We start from the raw sequence: 16,843 nt of genomic DNA on the forward strand, positions 1-16,843 counted from the left end.
AGGCTCTGCATGAGAGAGACTTACTTTCGCATATACTATGTAATTTGAGATGTACATAGATAGCTATATACAGGGTGACGTTTTTTTAATAAAGCGTGTGACGTAATTTTTGAGGGTTTTATAAATGTGAAAACGATGACGTTTAATTTAAATAAAAATAGGCTCAAACAGCTCAGAAGCATGGGTATAGTCTATGTTTAATAGGACGCAGTTGTTTTAAATGTCACCCTGTATATACCTATGCATGTCAGTATGTATGCACATAACAATAAACGAACCACACAAATTCGATACACTCCAATTTTATTATAGAGTCTCGATCGTTATTTTACACGTACGTATAACTTATATGGTAAGCCCTTGTTCGTCGTATGTGACAAATATTTTCTCTATAGCCGTAATGTACGCCGCTGTTCGCAGATCTAGTCCCAAATTGTGTTTTATGGCTGTGTCCATTACGTTCTGAAACAATATGGCGACTATTAAAAGACTTCGTAGGTACGCGTGGAAATATCTATCACAGTACAGTATCTTCTTCTTCGTCGTTACCTTTTCCCACTTTCCACGCGGGGTCGGCACAGTATGTTAGTTTTTTCCAATTACTTCTGTCAATTGCCATCTCACTGGTCACTCCCTTTCTCCTCATACTATCCTTTACGCCGTCCATCCATCTCTTTTTCGGTCTTCCCCTATTTCTTGAACCTTTCACTTCCATATTTAAGGCTCTTTTAGTAACATGACCTTCCTCTCTTCTCATGATGTGTCCGTACCAACCCAGCTTATTACCATTCATCTTTTCATTTATTGGCGCTACTTTACCACATACTTATACCACAGTACAGTATCTATACTAATAATATTATAAAGCTGAAGAGTTTGTTTGTTTGTTTGAACGCGCTAATCTCAGGAACTGCTGGTTCGAATTGCAAAATTATTTTTGTGTTGAATATTAGACCATTTATCGAGGAAGGCTTTAGGCTATATAACATCACGCTGCAACTTTTTGGAGCGAAGAAATCATGGAAAATGTGAAAAAAAAACGGAGGAAAATTATTCATCCTTGAGGGCTTCAACATACATACATAAAATCACGCCTCTTTCCTGGAGGGGAAGGCAGAGACTTAGACTAGGGCTTCAATGACGCCCAAAATAACTATTCCACGCGGACGAAGTCGCGGGCACAGCTAGTATATTAATATAAATAAATATATACCGAACAAATTACACAGATTGAGTTAGCCTCGAAGTAAGTTCGAGACTTGTTATACGAGATACAAACTCAACGATACTATATTTTATAATAAATACTTAGATAGATATACATCCAAGAGCCAGGTCAATCAGAGAAAGTTCTTTTCTCATCATGCCGGTTCGAACCCGGACACAGACAAGCTAGTACTACCGCTACGCCACAGAGGCCGTCGAATGCCAGCATGATAGCCCATATACCTTACAAGCGTTGCTCATAGAGTATTCCAGGCCAGAGGTGACTATCTGTTTCTCGCTGGCTCCAGATATCATGGTCTGGAACAGCTCCGTGGGTTTTATCTCGGCTTGCACGCTAGCCTTCTTCAGGGATTGCTCCACGGAGTCTGAAAATGATATTTATTTTAATTGAACCAGAGTAGATGCTCATATTGCAAAATACATAATAAAATTGAACGATTCTATTTATTATTTATTTTATATTTTGTATTGGGATTTGGACCAACAGCAAATGTTACAATAATAAGCTTATAAAATTAAGAGTTAAGACCCAAGCGATGATTCGGCTCGACCGCCACCAAAGGGAAGATCTTCCGCCAAGCTGGTGTTATGGTGTTGTGTCGGAGGTTGTATATATAGCCCCAATCCGTGAAATCTTTGAAATCGGGTCTTAGATTCTTCTCTGCTATTGGTTGAGCGCGTCAATTTCTTCGCGATGATTGACAGTGGTTGTGTGATTTTATGTTGTGGCGAGTGGCGTAGAGATGTCGCCACAACCCAATAACATGTCTTCACTCATAAAAACAGTACCTATAACAAATTAATTTTCGGGAGCGCCGAACGCTTTGTTTAGTATATGTTTAGTATGTAGGTACGCCGAAATAGTATTTGTCAAAAAGCTACAAGCTACAAACTACCTAAACTTTAACCTAAAACAACAGAACGGAACGTTCTTCCAAATATGACAGCATCATGTCACAAATAGAGTTTGTGATAAGCGCCAGTAAACAATTGTCACCCAGGAGAGCAGTATTGGAATCCCTCCAGAACTTGATGCTGAGCTTCCCGAAGCTGACGTGGTTGATGTTCTTGAGGTACTCGAAGTAGGAGACGGTGACGCCGCCCGCGTTGGCCAGCAGGTCGGGCAGCACCAGCACCTTGCGCTCGCGCAGGATGCTGTCGGCCGCCGGCACCGTGGGGCCGTTGGCGCCCTCTCCTATTATCTGGAGAGTACATTGTGGCGTCTCTTGGATGGCACAGGTGTGTATACGTATTTTGTGAGGCTTGCGCGGGTATATAAATCCAACAATTATTTTTATTATTAGTATTGTCGCATTTATATTCCTTTCAGTCTTGTTTTTGTTAGAAGGTTGTGAAACTTAAACGAAATTCGAGGCATCCAAGTCCTTTTATACCATCTATACTAATATTATAAAGCTGAAGAGTTTGTTTGTTTGAACACGCTTATCTCAGAAACTACTGGTTCAAATTGAAAAACTCTTGCCTAAAGTTTTTCAATTTGAACCAGTATTTTTTACCAATTCATCGCAGACAAAGTCGCGGGCACAGCTAGTTAAACAATAAAATTAAGTTTATTTACGGGCAGCGATTAAGCACGCTGAAGGGTTGCTCAAATAGTTTTTTTGTGCTGTATGATTTCCGGCACCAATAGAGAAAAGAATAGCACCACTCCGGTTTTTCCCAAGGATGTCGTAAAAGGCGACTAAGGGATACTTATATTAAATTCGGTATTCTTATTTTTGGCGATAGGCTAGCAACTTGTCACTATTTGAATCTCAATTCTATCATTAAGCCAAATAGCTGAACGTGGCCTATCAGTATTTTCAAGACCTTTGACTCTGTCAAGGTACCCCGCAAGGGATATAGACGTGATTATATGTATGTGCGTATGTAATAAGGGCTGGGGTCAATGCACGGATGTTGACAACCCATATATCTTCTGTTTGGTTACCCTCAGTGACAAAAACCTCGTGTGTCAATATCCACGTCCAATTACCACGACACCCCTTTTATTTTCTCCGAAGGGGAAATCCTTCATACGGACTACCTCCCACCTGGGAGAGTGTGGGACTCCTGGCATTTTCTGTGCCAGCCTACCCACTAAAACCCCCTTGCGGTGAGCCCCCTTTTCGCCATTTTATGGACATCATGGGTGACAACCGCACCTTGCAGTTGAGCTTCTTAGCGACCTCGACAGTGATAGCCTTCTCCATGGCAGCCACCACCAGGATGTCGCACTTCTCAAACATCAGATCTTTGCCCCCATCCTTAGCGCCGGGAAAGCCCTTGGCGCTACCTCGGTTCTTCTTCATGTAATCTTGCAGTTCCTGAAATGGTAATGAAGATAAAAAAAACCGTTTGTATATTTATATATATATATATACATATATATAACAAGCTGTGCCCGCGACTTCGTCCGCGTGGAATAATTATTTTTGGGCATCACTGAAGCCCTCAAAGATGAATAATGTCCCTAAAACAAACAAACTCTTCAGCTTTATAATATAAGTAAAGATATTAGTATAGATAATGTGCTGTATATGACTATTACCGATGCCGTGTGGTTCCCGGCACCAATAGAAAAAAAGAATAAATCGTAAAAGGCGATAGGCTTTTTAACCTGGGATTTTTCCTTTAGGCGACGGTCTAGCAACCTGTCACTATTATGAATGTCAATTCCATCAATAAGCCAATCAGCTGAACGTGGTCTTTCAGTCTTTTTGTGACTGTTGGCTCTGTTTACCCCACGGGGGGTATAGACGTGATTGTAACGTTGTTTATGTAAGTATTCTATCTTATCAATAAATATATATAAATAAATATACTTATATATACTTACAGGACAAATTACACAGATTAAGTTATCCTCGAAGTAAGTTCGAGACTTGTGTTACGAGATACTAACTCAACGAAACTACATGTATTTTATAATAAATACTTGTATAGATAAACATCCAACACCCAGACCAATCAGAAACAGTTCTTTTCTCATCACGCCCTGCCCGGGATTCGAACCCGGGACATCCGATGTCACAGACAAGCGTACTACCGCTGCGCCGCCACAGAAGCCGTCAATATCTGCACATACCCTGCATTTGATACCGTCGGGGTTGGCCAGGGTGCAATCGAACTCCACCACGCCTATCACCTTCACACCATGGTTCTCCAGGTACACGCCCGTGTAACTGCCCACGTTGCCGAAACCCTGGATGATGGCAGTTTTGTTCTGAAAGCATAATTACAACAAGATATTTACTTGTCAAAACTCTACTTAACTTGAAATTTACACACATAGGTACATATACATGTCTATTGGCTCAGTCTAACCCGTTAGGTTGTCCCGTACAGGGTAGACAGAGCCAACAGTCGTTTTTATTTTTCATTGTAATGTTTTGTACTTATAAGACAAAACTACGGTAGAATGGCGATAGATGGCGTCACTATCTCGATTTAAATTAACCGTCCGTTAAGTCACTAAAACTACTGAAAACGTATTGGAAAAAGTATAAGCATTATAAATTTTACGTTAAAAGTTTTTAAGGGCACATACTCTTGGTTACAGTGACCAATTAATAAAAAAAATTGTATTTCATTGAAATTTAAGAATGTTTTGTTAAAATATATACATAATTGAAAAAAAGTATTTCAAGATGTGTGCAGATACACTATAGCAGTAATACATTTTCCAATAAAAATATTTGTCGCCCGAACAGGGACTTGAACCCTGGACCCTTGGATTAAAAGTCCAATGCTCTACCGACTGAGCTATCCGGGCTCTAGTATTTTCGGCAAAATTAACAATTACCTACAGTTATAACTATATATGTACAAATAAGTCCGAACTCCCAACATTAGTAATGGAATGTAAAACGATCAAATAAGTACTCCTACGCAATATAAACATTGTAAAAATTTGTGACCTTCGCCTGAAATCTTTTAGGCCTGAAATAGTTTTTTCGTTAGAAAGTTGAATAGATTGGTAAGTAGATACGTTTTGTAATATTCATATGGTTTTTTTTTTACTTTTATATGAATATCATAATATACGGAAGTTAAATGAATAATCTAATAAGCTTTTCAATTGATTGATGTTTACAATTCAGAAAGGCATGAAAAGAGCCAGCTGGCTCATACTTGCATTGCGTTAGCTAAAGCATACGAGGTAAATACCTACTTAGTCGTTTTTTACAGCATCCATTTGAAAGAGACAAGGTGTTCTTATTTCATATAGGTACATATATCATGTCTTTATCCCTTACTCTACAGAGCCAATCTCAATAAAACTAAAAATCCACGTTCAGTCTTACGGATTTGTCATGGATTTTTTCATTAAACATATACTTAACTTTCTATTTAGAATATATATTTGGTCACCTGAAAGCCAGGCTCCAAGTCGATCAGTTTCATCCACTCTGGGGCGTGGATGAAGAAGTTTATTGTCATGAAGACGCCTCTTCCAGTGGCCTCTACTCTGCCATGGATGCCGCCTCCGTTGATCGGCTTTCCCGTCACACACGCCGCAGCGTTTATGTCCCTGAAACCTGGACATCATCAAAATCAATACCTAAGTATGACATGTCATCGTCTTCCTTGAAGGACGTACCTTAAACCGGTACACGTACTATGTTTGTGGCGATATCTATACCGTGATATGTCATCAACCAATCACAGCAAAGTACGCTAATTTCAACAGCCAATAGCAGTGCCCTCAGCTTGCGGTTGCTGTTTTCACAGATTTGAGAATAAATATAACCTCCAACTAACAGCAAGCCTGGCGGAAAACCTTCCCTTTTTGGCCGTCGAGCCCGAAACATCGCTCCCGCTACAATTAATAGAATGTAGAAAGAAAAAGTCAGTTCTCACCCAAAGTCTTGATGTAGGTGTCCACGATCCAGGACATGTGGGTGCCGGACGTGTTCACGTCGGGGGCTGGCACGTCAATACCTGCTCCGATGTAGTTCTTCTTGGCCAACTCCAGAGTGTACCGTCTGGTTATCCTCTGCAGTTCCGCGTGAGTGTAGTTCTTTGGGTTTATGGACACACCTGTTGAAGTAATGGTAAATGCCGATGCCAAAACTATATTACGTAGGTATCTATTGAAAGGAACATAACTTCTGTAAAAAGAAAACCGCCTTCAATCGATACCCTCCTTTTTTAAGTCGTTTAAAATATTGAGTGTTACAAACACTTTCCTCAAAAATGCATCAAAATTGGAACAGAGAAACGGGAGATAATCGCGGACAAACATACATACAGGTCAAACTGAGAACCCCTTTTTTTAAGAACGTTAAAATCAAGGATGCTGCTTAAAGAAGCACCCCAGGTTCCTCTCAAGAGATGGACATATAACCAAGACTTATATAAGAAGGAAGAACACGAATGTAGAAAATTTGCGAACCCAAACTTTCTGCTCAGGAAGGATAAAGCTTATTAGCATACCTACTGGAACATGATGACTTGTCAAAAAAGAAACGTTTTAAAGATAACTTTCCAGAGCAGGAAACCAAGATGTATCAGTTAACGATAACAAAGGAAGTTCGCTCACCGCCTTTGGCGCCACCAAACGGGACATTGGAACAAGCGCATTTGTACGTCATCAAAGCAGCAAGCGCCTTCACTTCCTCCAAATTTACTTCTGAAGAATACCGGATGCCTGTTGAAACAGAAGACTATAATGCTGTGGCCTTTCGGAACAATTAAATTTCAAATAAAACTTTAATTAAATTTCAAATAAATTTTGGACTGGAAGAAATCCCATTGGAGATAAGTCCGCCATTAAACATATTCTTCTAAATCCAATAACTGTTATCCAAAACAAACAAAAAACTCGTTTGCAGTACACAAAGTTTATTGTGACCAAGATATATACCACACAATAAGAGCTCTTTTTTTGAAGTTACCAAAAAATTATGAGCCTGAGTTTCAGTAGTCTATAATCAGTTGAGTCGGCTGTAGGTAGGTGAACTCTGTATCAAAAGAAGAGTCAACATCGTTTTAGCTGCATGTTTATTGCTGGACATAGGCCAACTCCCAAATTATCACCACGTGATCTTCAGACCCATATACCAAGTGGACTAACATCCCCGTATTTTGTTATCAGTCTATGCAAATCTTTATCCTTTACGGGGTAGACAGAGTCAGCAGTCTCGTAAAGACTAAAAGTAAGTACACCGTTGAGCTGTTTGACGTATAATTGTATTTAACAACATACCTCCTTTACATGGTAATCGATGCACGCTATGCTGACACCTGTAGCCCTGTATAATTTCATACTCCCCTGACTTCCTCTGCAGGGGAAACTCAAACTGCAGGGAACTGTTGCAGGACCCCATCACCTGTTGTTAATTAATTTTACTCGTTAACTACCTACGTATTGAGTGGATCGAACTTTAAAACCTATCTACGATTACGTTTTTGTCCTTTACGGGGCAGTCAGAGTCAACAGTCCTAAAAAGATTGAGGCCACGTTCAGCGAGTTAGGATATAGGATTCCATTCATCAAAGTCAATTAAGGGAAAGGCTTATACGAACTTGAGATTCGGCTTCTAGGCGACAGGCTAGCAACCTTTATCTATATTAATATTATCAAACTGAAGAGTTTGTTTGTGTGAACGCGCTTATCTCAGGAACTACTGGTTCGAATTGAAAAAATATTTTTACGTTGAATAGACCATTTATCAAGAAAGGCTTTAGGCTATATTACATCAAGCTGCAACTATTAGAAGCAAAGAAATAATGGAAAATGTGAAAAAGAAACGGGGAAATTTATTCATCCTTGAGGGCTTGATGCCCAAAATAACTATTCCACGCGGACGAAGTCGTGGATACAGTAAGTGCTTAGATAATGATACTACCTACTTAGGTACTACTTAGTAAAGTATACCCACCTTCAAAATACCAGCTACTCTATTCACCCTTTTCTTATCAGATAAGTAGCTATGCTTCTTCAAATACTCTAATAATGTTGGTTCCACCACCTTCACGGCGTGGTGGTAGAAATATTCTACCATCCTGTAGAAACTAGGGTCAGATTCGGTGGCGACTGCTTGCAAATTACTAGGGATATCGTAACATCTAATTTGCTGGTAAAATACTGGATATGTTTGTCGTAAAATAAGTCTTGATGAAGCCATATGTAAAACTAGATTTAACAATTAATTACAAATATAAATAAAAAAATTATAATAAATTACAAATAAAGCTTTGATTTTTGAAGTGGGTTCTTTTCAAAATGACTGTCAGTTTTTGTCAATATGGTTTTTTTGAAGTTTACATTATATTCACTGTAGAAGTAAAATAGTTTGTTCTCAAATAGGAATCACTAGAAAATTAAAGAGGCTGCAATAAAAATTAAAGTTATTGCACCTTCACGTAATAATATTAAATCTGTGTATTGCATTAATTTTGTAGTGCTTTAAAAACATATACCTAAAACACAAAACATGTTTTTCATTGACATTTATAAAAAAAGTCTCGATGGCCAAGAATAAGCTCTTAAAAAATTTAGTTGTTCAAAGATTTGGGTTTCAGTGATGGTAATTACCATTAATTTGAAAATTTTTGAGATCAATACGATAAATTATGATTATGAGGTCGTGAAAAACAATCGACTCTCTTTAGAGGAGGTAAAAAGTGGGCTACTCTTTATTATAATCCTGGTCTGGGAACACACACATACCACGTACTTTATTACTTGCGAAGTAAACAAAAGTTAATAACGGTATAGACGTCTTATAACTATGTACTTACTATTTTCTTGTTACTGTGTAAATTTCTATGCAGTAAAGATATTACAAACAAACATAATAGTTATAAGACGTTTTTATTTTACGCGCGAAGAACGATCGCTGGGAAACGGGACAGCAATAGATTTTTTTCGCGCCATAAAAACGGCTTCGCTCGTGCCGTGCCAAGCTAGGAAGGCTGGAAACTAAAAAGCTGATGGAATTGAGATTCTGGGACAGACTCTTAAACCCTTTCTTAGGTGGACCCGGGTTGATGAAGAATAAATCACTACATAGTATAAAACAAAGTTGCTATTTTAGTCTGTTTGTCTGTATGCTTAAATCTTTAAAATTACGCAACGGATTTTGATGCGGTTTTTTGTAACAGGTAGAGTGATTCAAGAGGAAGGTTTTTATGTATAATTTTTTCCGAATTTTGCACCCGTGCGAAGCCGGGGCGGGTCGCTAGTTATAAATAAAACCAATCACTTCCAACACATTTTTATTTCAATAAATTAAATATAAATAAGCTCATTTATCCAATCTACATATAGGATTGTTCTGGACCATCTGCAGGTCCACTTTGGGTCCCACGAGGTCTCTGATGTTGTTCAGGCCGTACTTGATCATGGTGGGGCGCTCCAGGGAGAGGCCCCACGCGATCACGTTCACGTCCGCTGGAAGCCCCATGGGCAACAGCATTTCAGGGCGGAATACTCCAGAGTTGCCGATCTCAATCCATTTGCCAAGACCTGGAAAAAGAATTAAACAAAATCTATTATATATCCTACTACTATTATAAAGGCGAAAATTTGTATGGATGTATGGATGTTTGTTATTCTTTCACGCAAAAACTACTGAACCGATTACCATGAAATTTGGTATGTAGGTAGCTGAAGACCCAGAATAACACATAGGCTACTTTTTATCCCAGAGTTCCCGCGGGATTGATAGGGTTTCCATGCGGACGAAGTCGCGGGCGGCCTCTAGTATATATATATATATATACTAGCTGTCCCGGAAAACGTTGTTTTGCCATATAAATAATATTAAATGATGATTGATCAGTTATAGACCGGTGATGAAAAATGATTTGTAAATTGACGACGAAAATGTTGCATTGTACTTTGTTCCGCCGCTTCTTCTACACATGCGCTTTGGAAGCGGTAGTAGTTATAGATTTAAGTGATGTGACGTCAATAAGTGATATGAGTCATCTAGTATCAAAGTCCGCTAAAATGCTGTTTCAAAAATTTAAGGAATATATAAAAAACGTTTTTTTTTTTATATTAAATTTACCACTAAGACAAAAAATCCTAGCAGGTTTTGTGGATTCTACTCTGGTAATACCGGAACTAACCTAATTATTTGGAAATGCATGTTATAATTTTAAATATAACGTAAAATATTTTCATTATGGCGTATTTTGCTACGAACAATCAATTTAAAGGGAGTTTGAAACAAACGTCAAGAGTTTTAGAGGGATTTGTTGCAAACAGGGACTAGCAATAAAAAGCGTTATGCAATACGGACAAGACAGTAAGTGAATAAATTTTGGTTTTAAAAATAAAACAAAATAATTAATAAAATATTAGCAGTTTTAATACTATCATTGGAAAAAGCAGGTAAAAGCATTAATGTGAATGGATTATGTCAGGTAGTACATACCACGCATTATTCGATTTTATTCCATTGTTTATTATCAGATTAATTTTCAAGAAGCGTGGACCGTCATAAGCATCATTATATCATTTATTTTTTTGCTAAACAGTATTCAATACTAAGTACGAAGTCGGTAGTTAATTTAACAATCCTTAAACGTTAAATATCAGGTTGATATTAAAATTAAATGTGAATATTAAAACTAAATATAATGAAGGTACTTTGTAAGTACGTGTTGACTGAAAAATTAATGTACCTACAATATATAACTATACTAATTACTCATTTTGTATAACACCATCAAAACACTTTGAAAGTAGTTTTACAGTAACTTTTTACCTACAGTTTTCGAGTTTCCTTAGTGCGTTTCCATGAAGGAATGTCGCGTAGTTTCTTCCGCGCTTCCTTAGGATCACATTTTTGCACAAATTGAACTAAATTCTCCATGTTTTCTTATTAAAAACAATAAAAAACCGGAGCAACCTTTCACCTGAGATAAAAAACTGCCATACTGTTTTGAATGACACGTGATCACAATACTGCGCTGTCATTGGCTAATTTCTTTTTAGCGGATTTTGAAGTAAACAACACGTATTTTAGCGGGATTTGCAATGAAGGTAAAGTTTTGAGTGCAAATTTCTAAAGGTTTTGCCAGGTTTTGATGAGAGATGATAATGACATCATAAAAAGAATACGTCCTGGCGCCATTTTTATCTATAACCTCAATTTTTATGAAAAAGTCTTTTAGCGGACTTTGAAACTAGACGCCTCATATCTTGTATCCAATTTGGAAAATAAATCTATTCTATTAAATTACTAAAATGGCTTATCACTATGGGGTATGAAAAATAGATGTCGGCCCATTCTCAGACCTACTCAATATGCTCACAAAATTTCATGAGAATCGTTCAAGCCATTTCGGAGGAGTACGAGAACGAACATTGTGACACGAGAATTTTATATACATATACCTACGATTAAACTTACCGCCGAGCTTGCACGAAGAGAGTTATGAACGTGGATGAAGCGAAGGAAGTATGCAGAGATCGTGGCAAGTGGAAATAGTCTCTGCCTACCCCTCCGGGAAAGAGGCATGATTTTATTGACAAAATTTTTTAAATATTATTTTTGTTGTTTTTAATTTATGTGTATTCAAATTTAATTTCATTATTCAAATTTTTTATATGATTTAATATGGTTAACTTAATATGATATACCTGTGTTTCAAATTGTAAAGTGTGATAATTGTAATAGGTGTAAACCGTTTTTGTCACAATAAATAAATAAATAAAATTTATGTATATATGTATGTATGTACGATTAAAAAAAAAAAGACGCTCGCTCGCTCGCTCGCTTACCGGTATGGTACGCGAAGATCTCCATGCTAGGTTCGGTGTACGGGTTGTAAGCCGGCTTGAACTGCAGTTTGTGGAACCCCAGCCTGCTGAAGAAGGCGTCCAGGACTCCGATGAGATCGGCGAGCCCCACCCCCCGCGCCGCGATCACGCCCTCCACCTGGTGGAACTCCGCCAGGTGGGTGGCGTCCAGGGTCTCATTGCGGAATACCTGGAAAAATTTATTATTTAAAAAAAAAACATGATAGCGATATACTATAGAGTACGACTGTAGCTTAAAAACTTAAAAAAAATTCTAGTTAATTAAATTTTAAATTCGCTCTTAGTGTAAGTAGGTACACCCTAACCACATATTTGGTTGGTCTACACAGCATACACGCAAAATTTCAAGTCTCTAGGACCAAAGATGATTATAAACTTTAAGGCGATGGGCGGACCAGTCACTATTTGAATCTCGATTCCCTTATTAAGCTAAAGAACTGAATGTGGCCTTTCAGTGTACCCCGCAAGGAATATAGACGTGATTTTATATATATATGTATGTCCACGGGAACTATTGTTTTTACCGAGACAGAAAGTACCCTTTGTCTTTCTACAGACTCAAAATTTATATATACGCAAAATTTCAAGAGTGTTCAGTAGATAACTCATGAAGAGGCAACAAACAAGCTTACTTTAATGATATTAGTTAAAGCTAAGCCTATCTCCACGACAATCAAACATTGGGTTATTGCGAGTTATTCGGTTGACATTGACACGTAAACATACATATATCCCTAGCGGGGTAGACAGAGCCACCAGTCTTGAAAAGACTGATAGACCACGCTCAGCTGTTTGGCTAAGTGATGGAATTGAGATTTGAGTGACAGGTCGCTAACCCATCGCCTAAAAGAGGAATCCCAAATAAGCCTATCCCTTAGTCGCCTTTTACGACATCCGTGGGAAAAAGATGGAGTGGTCCTATTCTTTTTTGTGTAACGGTGCCGGGAACAACATGAAACGTAAAAACTGACACAAACCTTATCAATACTAAAATACTTCTGCGGTCTGAACTCCCCCTGCGCTAGCTTGTACAGCATCCGCGCGCTCACAGCAGTCGTGTGCGTTCGGAGCAAATTCTTCTTTGCCTCTTCTATTTTCCAGTCGTATTTGTAACCCTGTAATCAAAGATGTAATCTTGTAGCTATTTTCCATTTAGAAATACAAACACGTAGATACAATCAAGCCTCTTGCCCGGAAGGGTAGACAGAGACTTCATCTTTCCATTTGCCACAATCCCTGCACTCTTCATCGACATTCATATATCTCCTCAAGGATGCTAGTGGGTAACAGGTACTCTTGACCTGACCTTTTACCAGCATGTCCCTGATACAATAACTCTTTATTGCGCTACAATAATTTACAATTCACAATCACATATAAAAAATAAAGCAACAAAAGACGACCTTATCACTAAAAGCGATCTCTTTTAGGTAACCTGTAAATTACGTAAAAAACTTCACCCAGAAAAAAGATTAGCAGTTAGCGCTGAGTTGACTTATGCCTACATTACAAAGCTGAAGAGTTTGTTTGTTTGTTTGAACGCGCTTATCTCAGGAACTACTGGTTCGAATTGAAAAATTGTTTTTGTGTTGAATAGACCATTTATCGAGGAAGGCTTTAGGCTATATAACATCACGCACGCAACTTTTAGGAGCGAAGAAATAATGGAAAATGTGAAAAAAAAGGGGAAAATTATTCATCCTAGAGGGCGTCAACGATGCCCAAAATAACTATTCAACGCGGACGAAGTCGCGGGCACAGCTAATGTTATAAATACTATAAACCTCCTACATAAACATACTAATATAAATCACATACTCAGGATGAACTAAAGCTATACGTAGTCAGTAGTCATAAAGAAAGAAATTGAAAATCGGGATGATCTTATAAAATTCTCGTGTCACAATGTTTGTCTCTGTACTCCTCTGAAACGGCTTTACCGATTTTAACCAAATTTTGCATGCATATTCAGTAGGTCTGAGAATCGGCTAACATCTATTTTTCATACCCATAAGTGTGAAGGGTTGTCCACACTTAACATTTTTTTTTAACTAGAAATTACTTAACAGTGATTTATATGGCAAAACAACGTTTGCCGGGACAGCTAGTTATGTATAAAATCTAACAAAGAAATAATTCAAATCACCTGAGATCCATAACCACCTTCGCTGTGAACCTTCTTGACCCTCTCCAGGTAATCCATCGGGAAGTGTTCACTACTAGCCGGGGATGACATGAAGAACGTGTCATGGGCGTCCCTGGCTGGGTGCTGCTGGGGCTGGAACAGTGCGTCGAAGTTCCAGAAGGAACTCTCCACGTACATGTTCGTGGGCATCTCCGTGAACCCCATCTCAAGGAATATTTCACGGAATTCTGAACGGACTTTGAGTAGGGGGTGCAGGTGACCGCATTCCGGAGGTTGACCTGGGTGAATTGGACATTGATAGTTAAGATTGATTAGTCTTGAATATTTTTAGTAAGTTTCATTACTTCATCAACTCCATATCTTTCCCTTTAGCTTATAAACTTGGGATTCTTCTTTTAGGTGATGGGCTAGCAACCTGTCACTATTTGAATCTCTCCCACAAGGGATATTGACTTGATTATTTATGTATGTATGTAGTTTTCAATATGTGTAATTTGTCCTGTATATCCACATCCACACTAATAATAAAGAGGAAAGATTTGTATTTTTGTATGTTTGTGTGGAATAAACTCAAAAACTACTGGACCGATTTTGATAAAATTTGGCACAGATATAGAATAGACCTTCAAAAGTGACATAGGCATAAATTTGTTTTGAAATAAATTAGTTTTCAGGCAGATTATTCAACATTCATAAAGTAATCCGGGAAAAAAAGCGCTACCGAAAATCTTTCCGTGCGTGCGCTGGATCCACTGTTGATTATACAGACATACAATGTATTACAAAAATAAAGGTTTTTTGCAGATCTATAAAAAAGTCCGCGACACGATATATCTAACTTCTATAATTTAGTAACCACAAGGTATTTTGTGCGTAAAAAAATAATGTAAATTCAAAGGTGCGTTTTGAGAATTATTATTACACAAGCATATTAATCCTTATGATTGAAAGTTGTTTTATCATCAAGATAATTTTACGGAGATAAACTTTGTCCTTTACAGCTCAGTGATTGGATAAATAGATTCTGAAATATCGTGAAATTAAAAACACGCACTCCAAATTATTTTAAGTACCTACGTCACGCGAACGCGCTTGCCGCATAGGTACTTACGCGGTGTCTCGGTAACCTAAGCCGTGTGGTCAGTTCCTTACGCAGCGTACGCCACCAAAATTGAAAATTTTGAAGCTATTTGACTTAGAATAGAAGTGCTTATAAACACAAAAATATGTCCACCCGTGCGAAGCCGGGGCGGGCCGCTAGTAATTATATATATTTCATATAGACTAGCCTTTGGCAGCATATTTCCAAAGAAATTTTCAAAAATAAAAGCAGTTCTCAGAGCATTAGGTACTCATTTCTTCTTGTGAATGTCAGTAATTTTTTTCTAAATTAACAAGTTTACAATATAAATCAGTTATAAATGATATCTCTTAAAATTAAAATATTAAGTATACTTTGGTCACAAATTATACAAACCTAATGCATCAAAATTGTATGGCTTGAATTCTAGCGTTTTCCACGACCCAGTTTGCAACATTTCACTTGTCAAATCAGTCTCCAACTTCTTTATTGTGGTTGAGAACTGTGGTCCTTTTGAAAGAATGAAACTTTTCACTGTAACTTCTTGGAGAAGCTTCCGTTTCTTGTAATCATTTCTTACATTATCAGCTAAGTTGTCTATGCCTTTCTTTATTTCATTTAGATGTTCTTGTACTGTGTCTACAATGCTGTCGACTTTCCGTTTTACGAGGGGTGGGGCTGCTGACTTATCTATAAGTATCCAGCCAGATGACATAGCCTTACTGAAACCAACTTTAGCATTGGGTACTGTCTGAAAAGATGGAATTAAAATATTTTTAAGTGAACTATATCTCTTCTTTCTTTTTCTTCCTTACTATCTCCTTAATTGTATTCTTAGGTTGCATCTGTCTCTAGATTTTATTTGTTTTGGGATTAATGAAATTGGTTCTAATAGAGGATATCTATTAATGTAAAAACACATAAGCAGGCTTTACAAAGTACATAATAAAAATCATTACTTGGTAACTTACAATGTCCAAGGCTTAGCAATCAGTATTTAAAATTTTAAATAAAATGAAAGATTTCAAATAAGAAAGAAAAAAAAAACGATTATAAGAGTGTAATAGGAAGCAATGTTGGAACCCTCAATATTATATCTGGAAGAAATTATAAAATTAGGTATGAATTGGATTAGAGCAGTTGAGAAACTACCTTCATAAGTTCGGCCTGGGGTATTCCTGCCTCCGGCACGCTTCTGTAGAGTACAGCCTCATGGCTACCCTTGTCTGAAACCAGTTGCCCTTCTTCTGTGAGCTCCCATCGCGTATTTTTAACAGCTTCAGAAGTCACCATCTCAAGTGCTTCTAAACTTTTCACAGCACCGACTATTTTCTGATGGTCTTCATGGAACTCGTTTGCTAATTTTAAAGTGTCAACTTCATTACACTTATCTAAGTAATGCAAAATCCTTTCATTTAATTCCATGTTATCTATTTATATTTATTTTAATAAAATATTACACCTTGTTTTTAGGTTACTTGCGACAACGAAGCATAGACTGCAGAAGATTGGATAGAATTGACACTGATAGTGACATTGACGAATATGGAATCGATTTTACTAACGTGAATTTGTGTACGCCTAACATATAATCAACTTGTCAACC

At 37.7% G+C, this 16,843-nt stretch overlaps 2 protein-coding genes and 1 non-coding gene across 3 annotated transcripts; all 3 read right to left on the reverse strand.

Moving 5' to 3' along the window:
* Positions 1 to 208: 208 nt before the first annotated feature.
* Positions 209 to 7,599, reverse strand: LOC106141256 (glutamate dehydrogenase 2, mitochondrial). Its single transcript, XM_060946037.1, has 9 exons — positions 7,439 to 7,599; positions 6,773 to 6,880; positions 6,091 to 6,270; positions 5,602 to 5,768; positions 4,316 to 4,453; positions 3,393 to 3,554; positions 2,225 to 2,429; positions 1,450 to 1,592; positions 209 to 462 (listed from the first exon to the last, which is right to left on the reverse strand). The coding sequence occupies exons 1-9, from the start codon at positions 7,557 to 7,559 to the stop codon at positions 346 to 348; spliced, it is 1,341 nt and encodes a 446-aa protein (XP_060802020.1). The 5' UTR covers positions 7,560 to 7,599; the 3' UTR covers positions 209 to 345.
* Positions 4,930 to 5,002, reverse strand: Trnak-uuu (transfer RNA lysine (anticodon UUU)). Its single transcript has one exon. It is a non-coding gene; the product is annotated as a tRNA-Lys (tRNA).
* Positions 7,600 to 9,440: 1,841 nt separating the features above from the next.
* On the reverse strand, positions 9,441 to 16,770 carry LOC106138783 (phenylalanine--tRNA ligase alpha subunit). The gene is made up of 6 exons (XM_060946036.1): positions 16,390 to 16,770; positions 15,634 to 15,988; positions 14,157 to 14,434; positions 12,988 to 13,125; positions 11,972 to 12,179; positions 9,441 to 9,703 (listed from the first exon to the last, which is right to left on the reverse strand). Exons 1-6 carry the CDS (start codon positions 16,660 to 16,662, stop codon positions 9,483 to 9,485), a joined length of 1,473 nt encoding a protein of 490 aa, XP_060802019.1. The 5' UTR covers positions 16,663 to 16,770; the 3' UTR covers positions 9,441 to 9,482.
* Positions 16,771 to 16,843: the final 73 nt, after the last annotated feature.

Source organism: Amyelois transitella, chromosome 10 (genome assembly GCF_032362555.1).
Source record: "Amyelois transitella isolate CPQ chromosome 10, ilAmyTran1.1, whole genome shotgun sequence".
NCBI lineage: Eukaryota > Metazoa > Arthropoda > Insecta > Lepidoptera > Pyralidae > Amyelois > Amyelois transitella.

Bases quoted from the DNA above. Each gene is read 5' to 3' on its own strand.
- LOC106138783 (XM_060946036.1), bottom strand. From the start codon at position 16,662: ATGGAATTAAATGAAAGGATTTTGCATTACTTAGATAAGTGTAATGAA. The intron at 15,989-16,389 runs GTAGTTTCTCAA...CCATCTTTTCAG, and splicing joins CCCAGGCCGAACTTATGAAG to ACAGTACCCAATGCTAAAGT. The intron at 9,704-11,971 runs GTAAGCGAGCGA...TTCTTTTTCCAG, and splicing joins GATCTTCGCGTACCATACCG to GTCTTGGCAAATGGATTGAG.
- LOC106141256 (XM_060946037.1), bottom strand. From the start codon at position 7,559: ATGGGGTCCTGCAACAGTTCCCTGCAGTTTGAGTTTCCCCTGCAGAGG. The intron at 5,769-6,090 runs GTGAGAACTGAC...GATGATGTCCAG, and splicing joins CACCTACATCAAGACTTTGG to GTTTCAGGGACATAAACGCT. The intron at 3,555-4,315 runs GTATGTGCAGAT...TTACCATTTCAG, and splicing joins CCGACGGTATCAAATGCAGG to GAACTGCAAGATTACATGAA.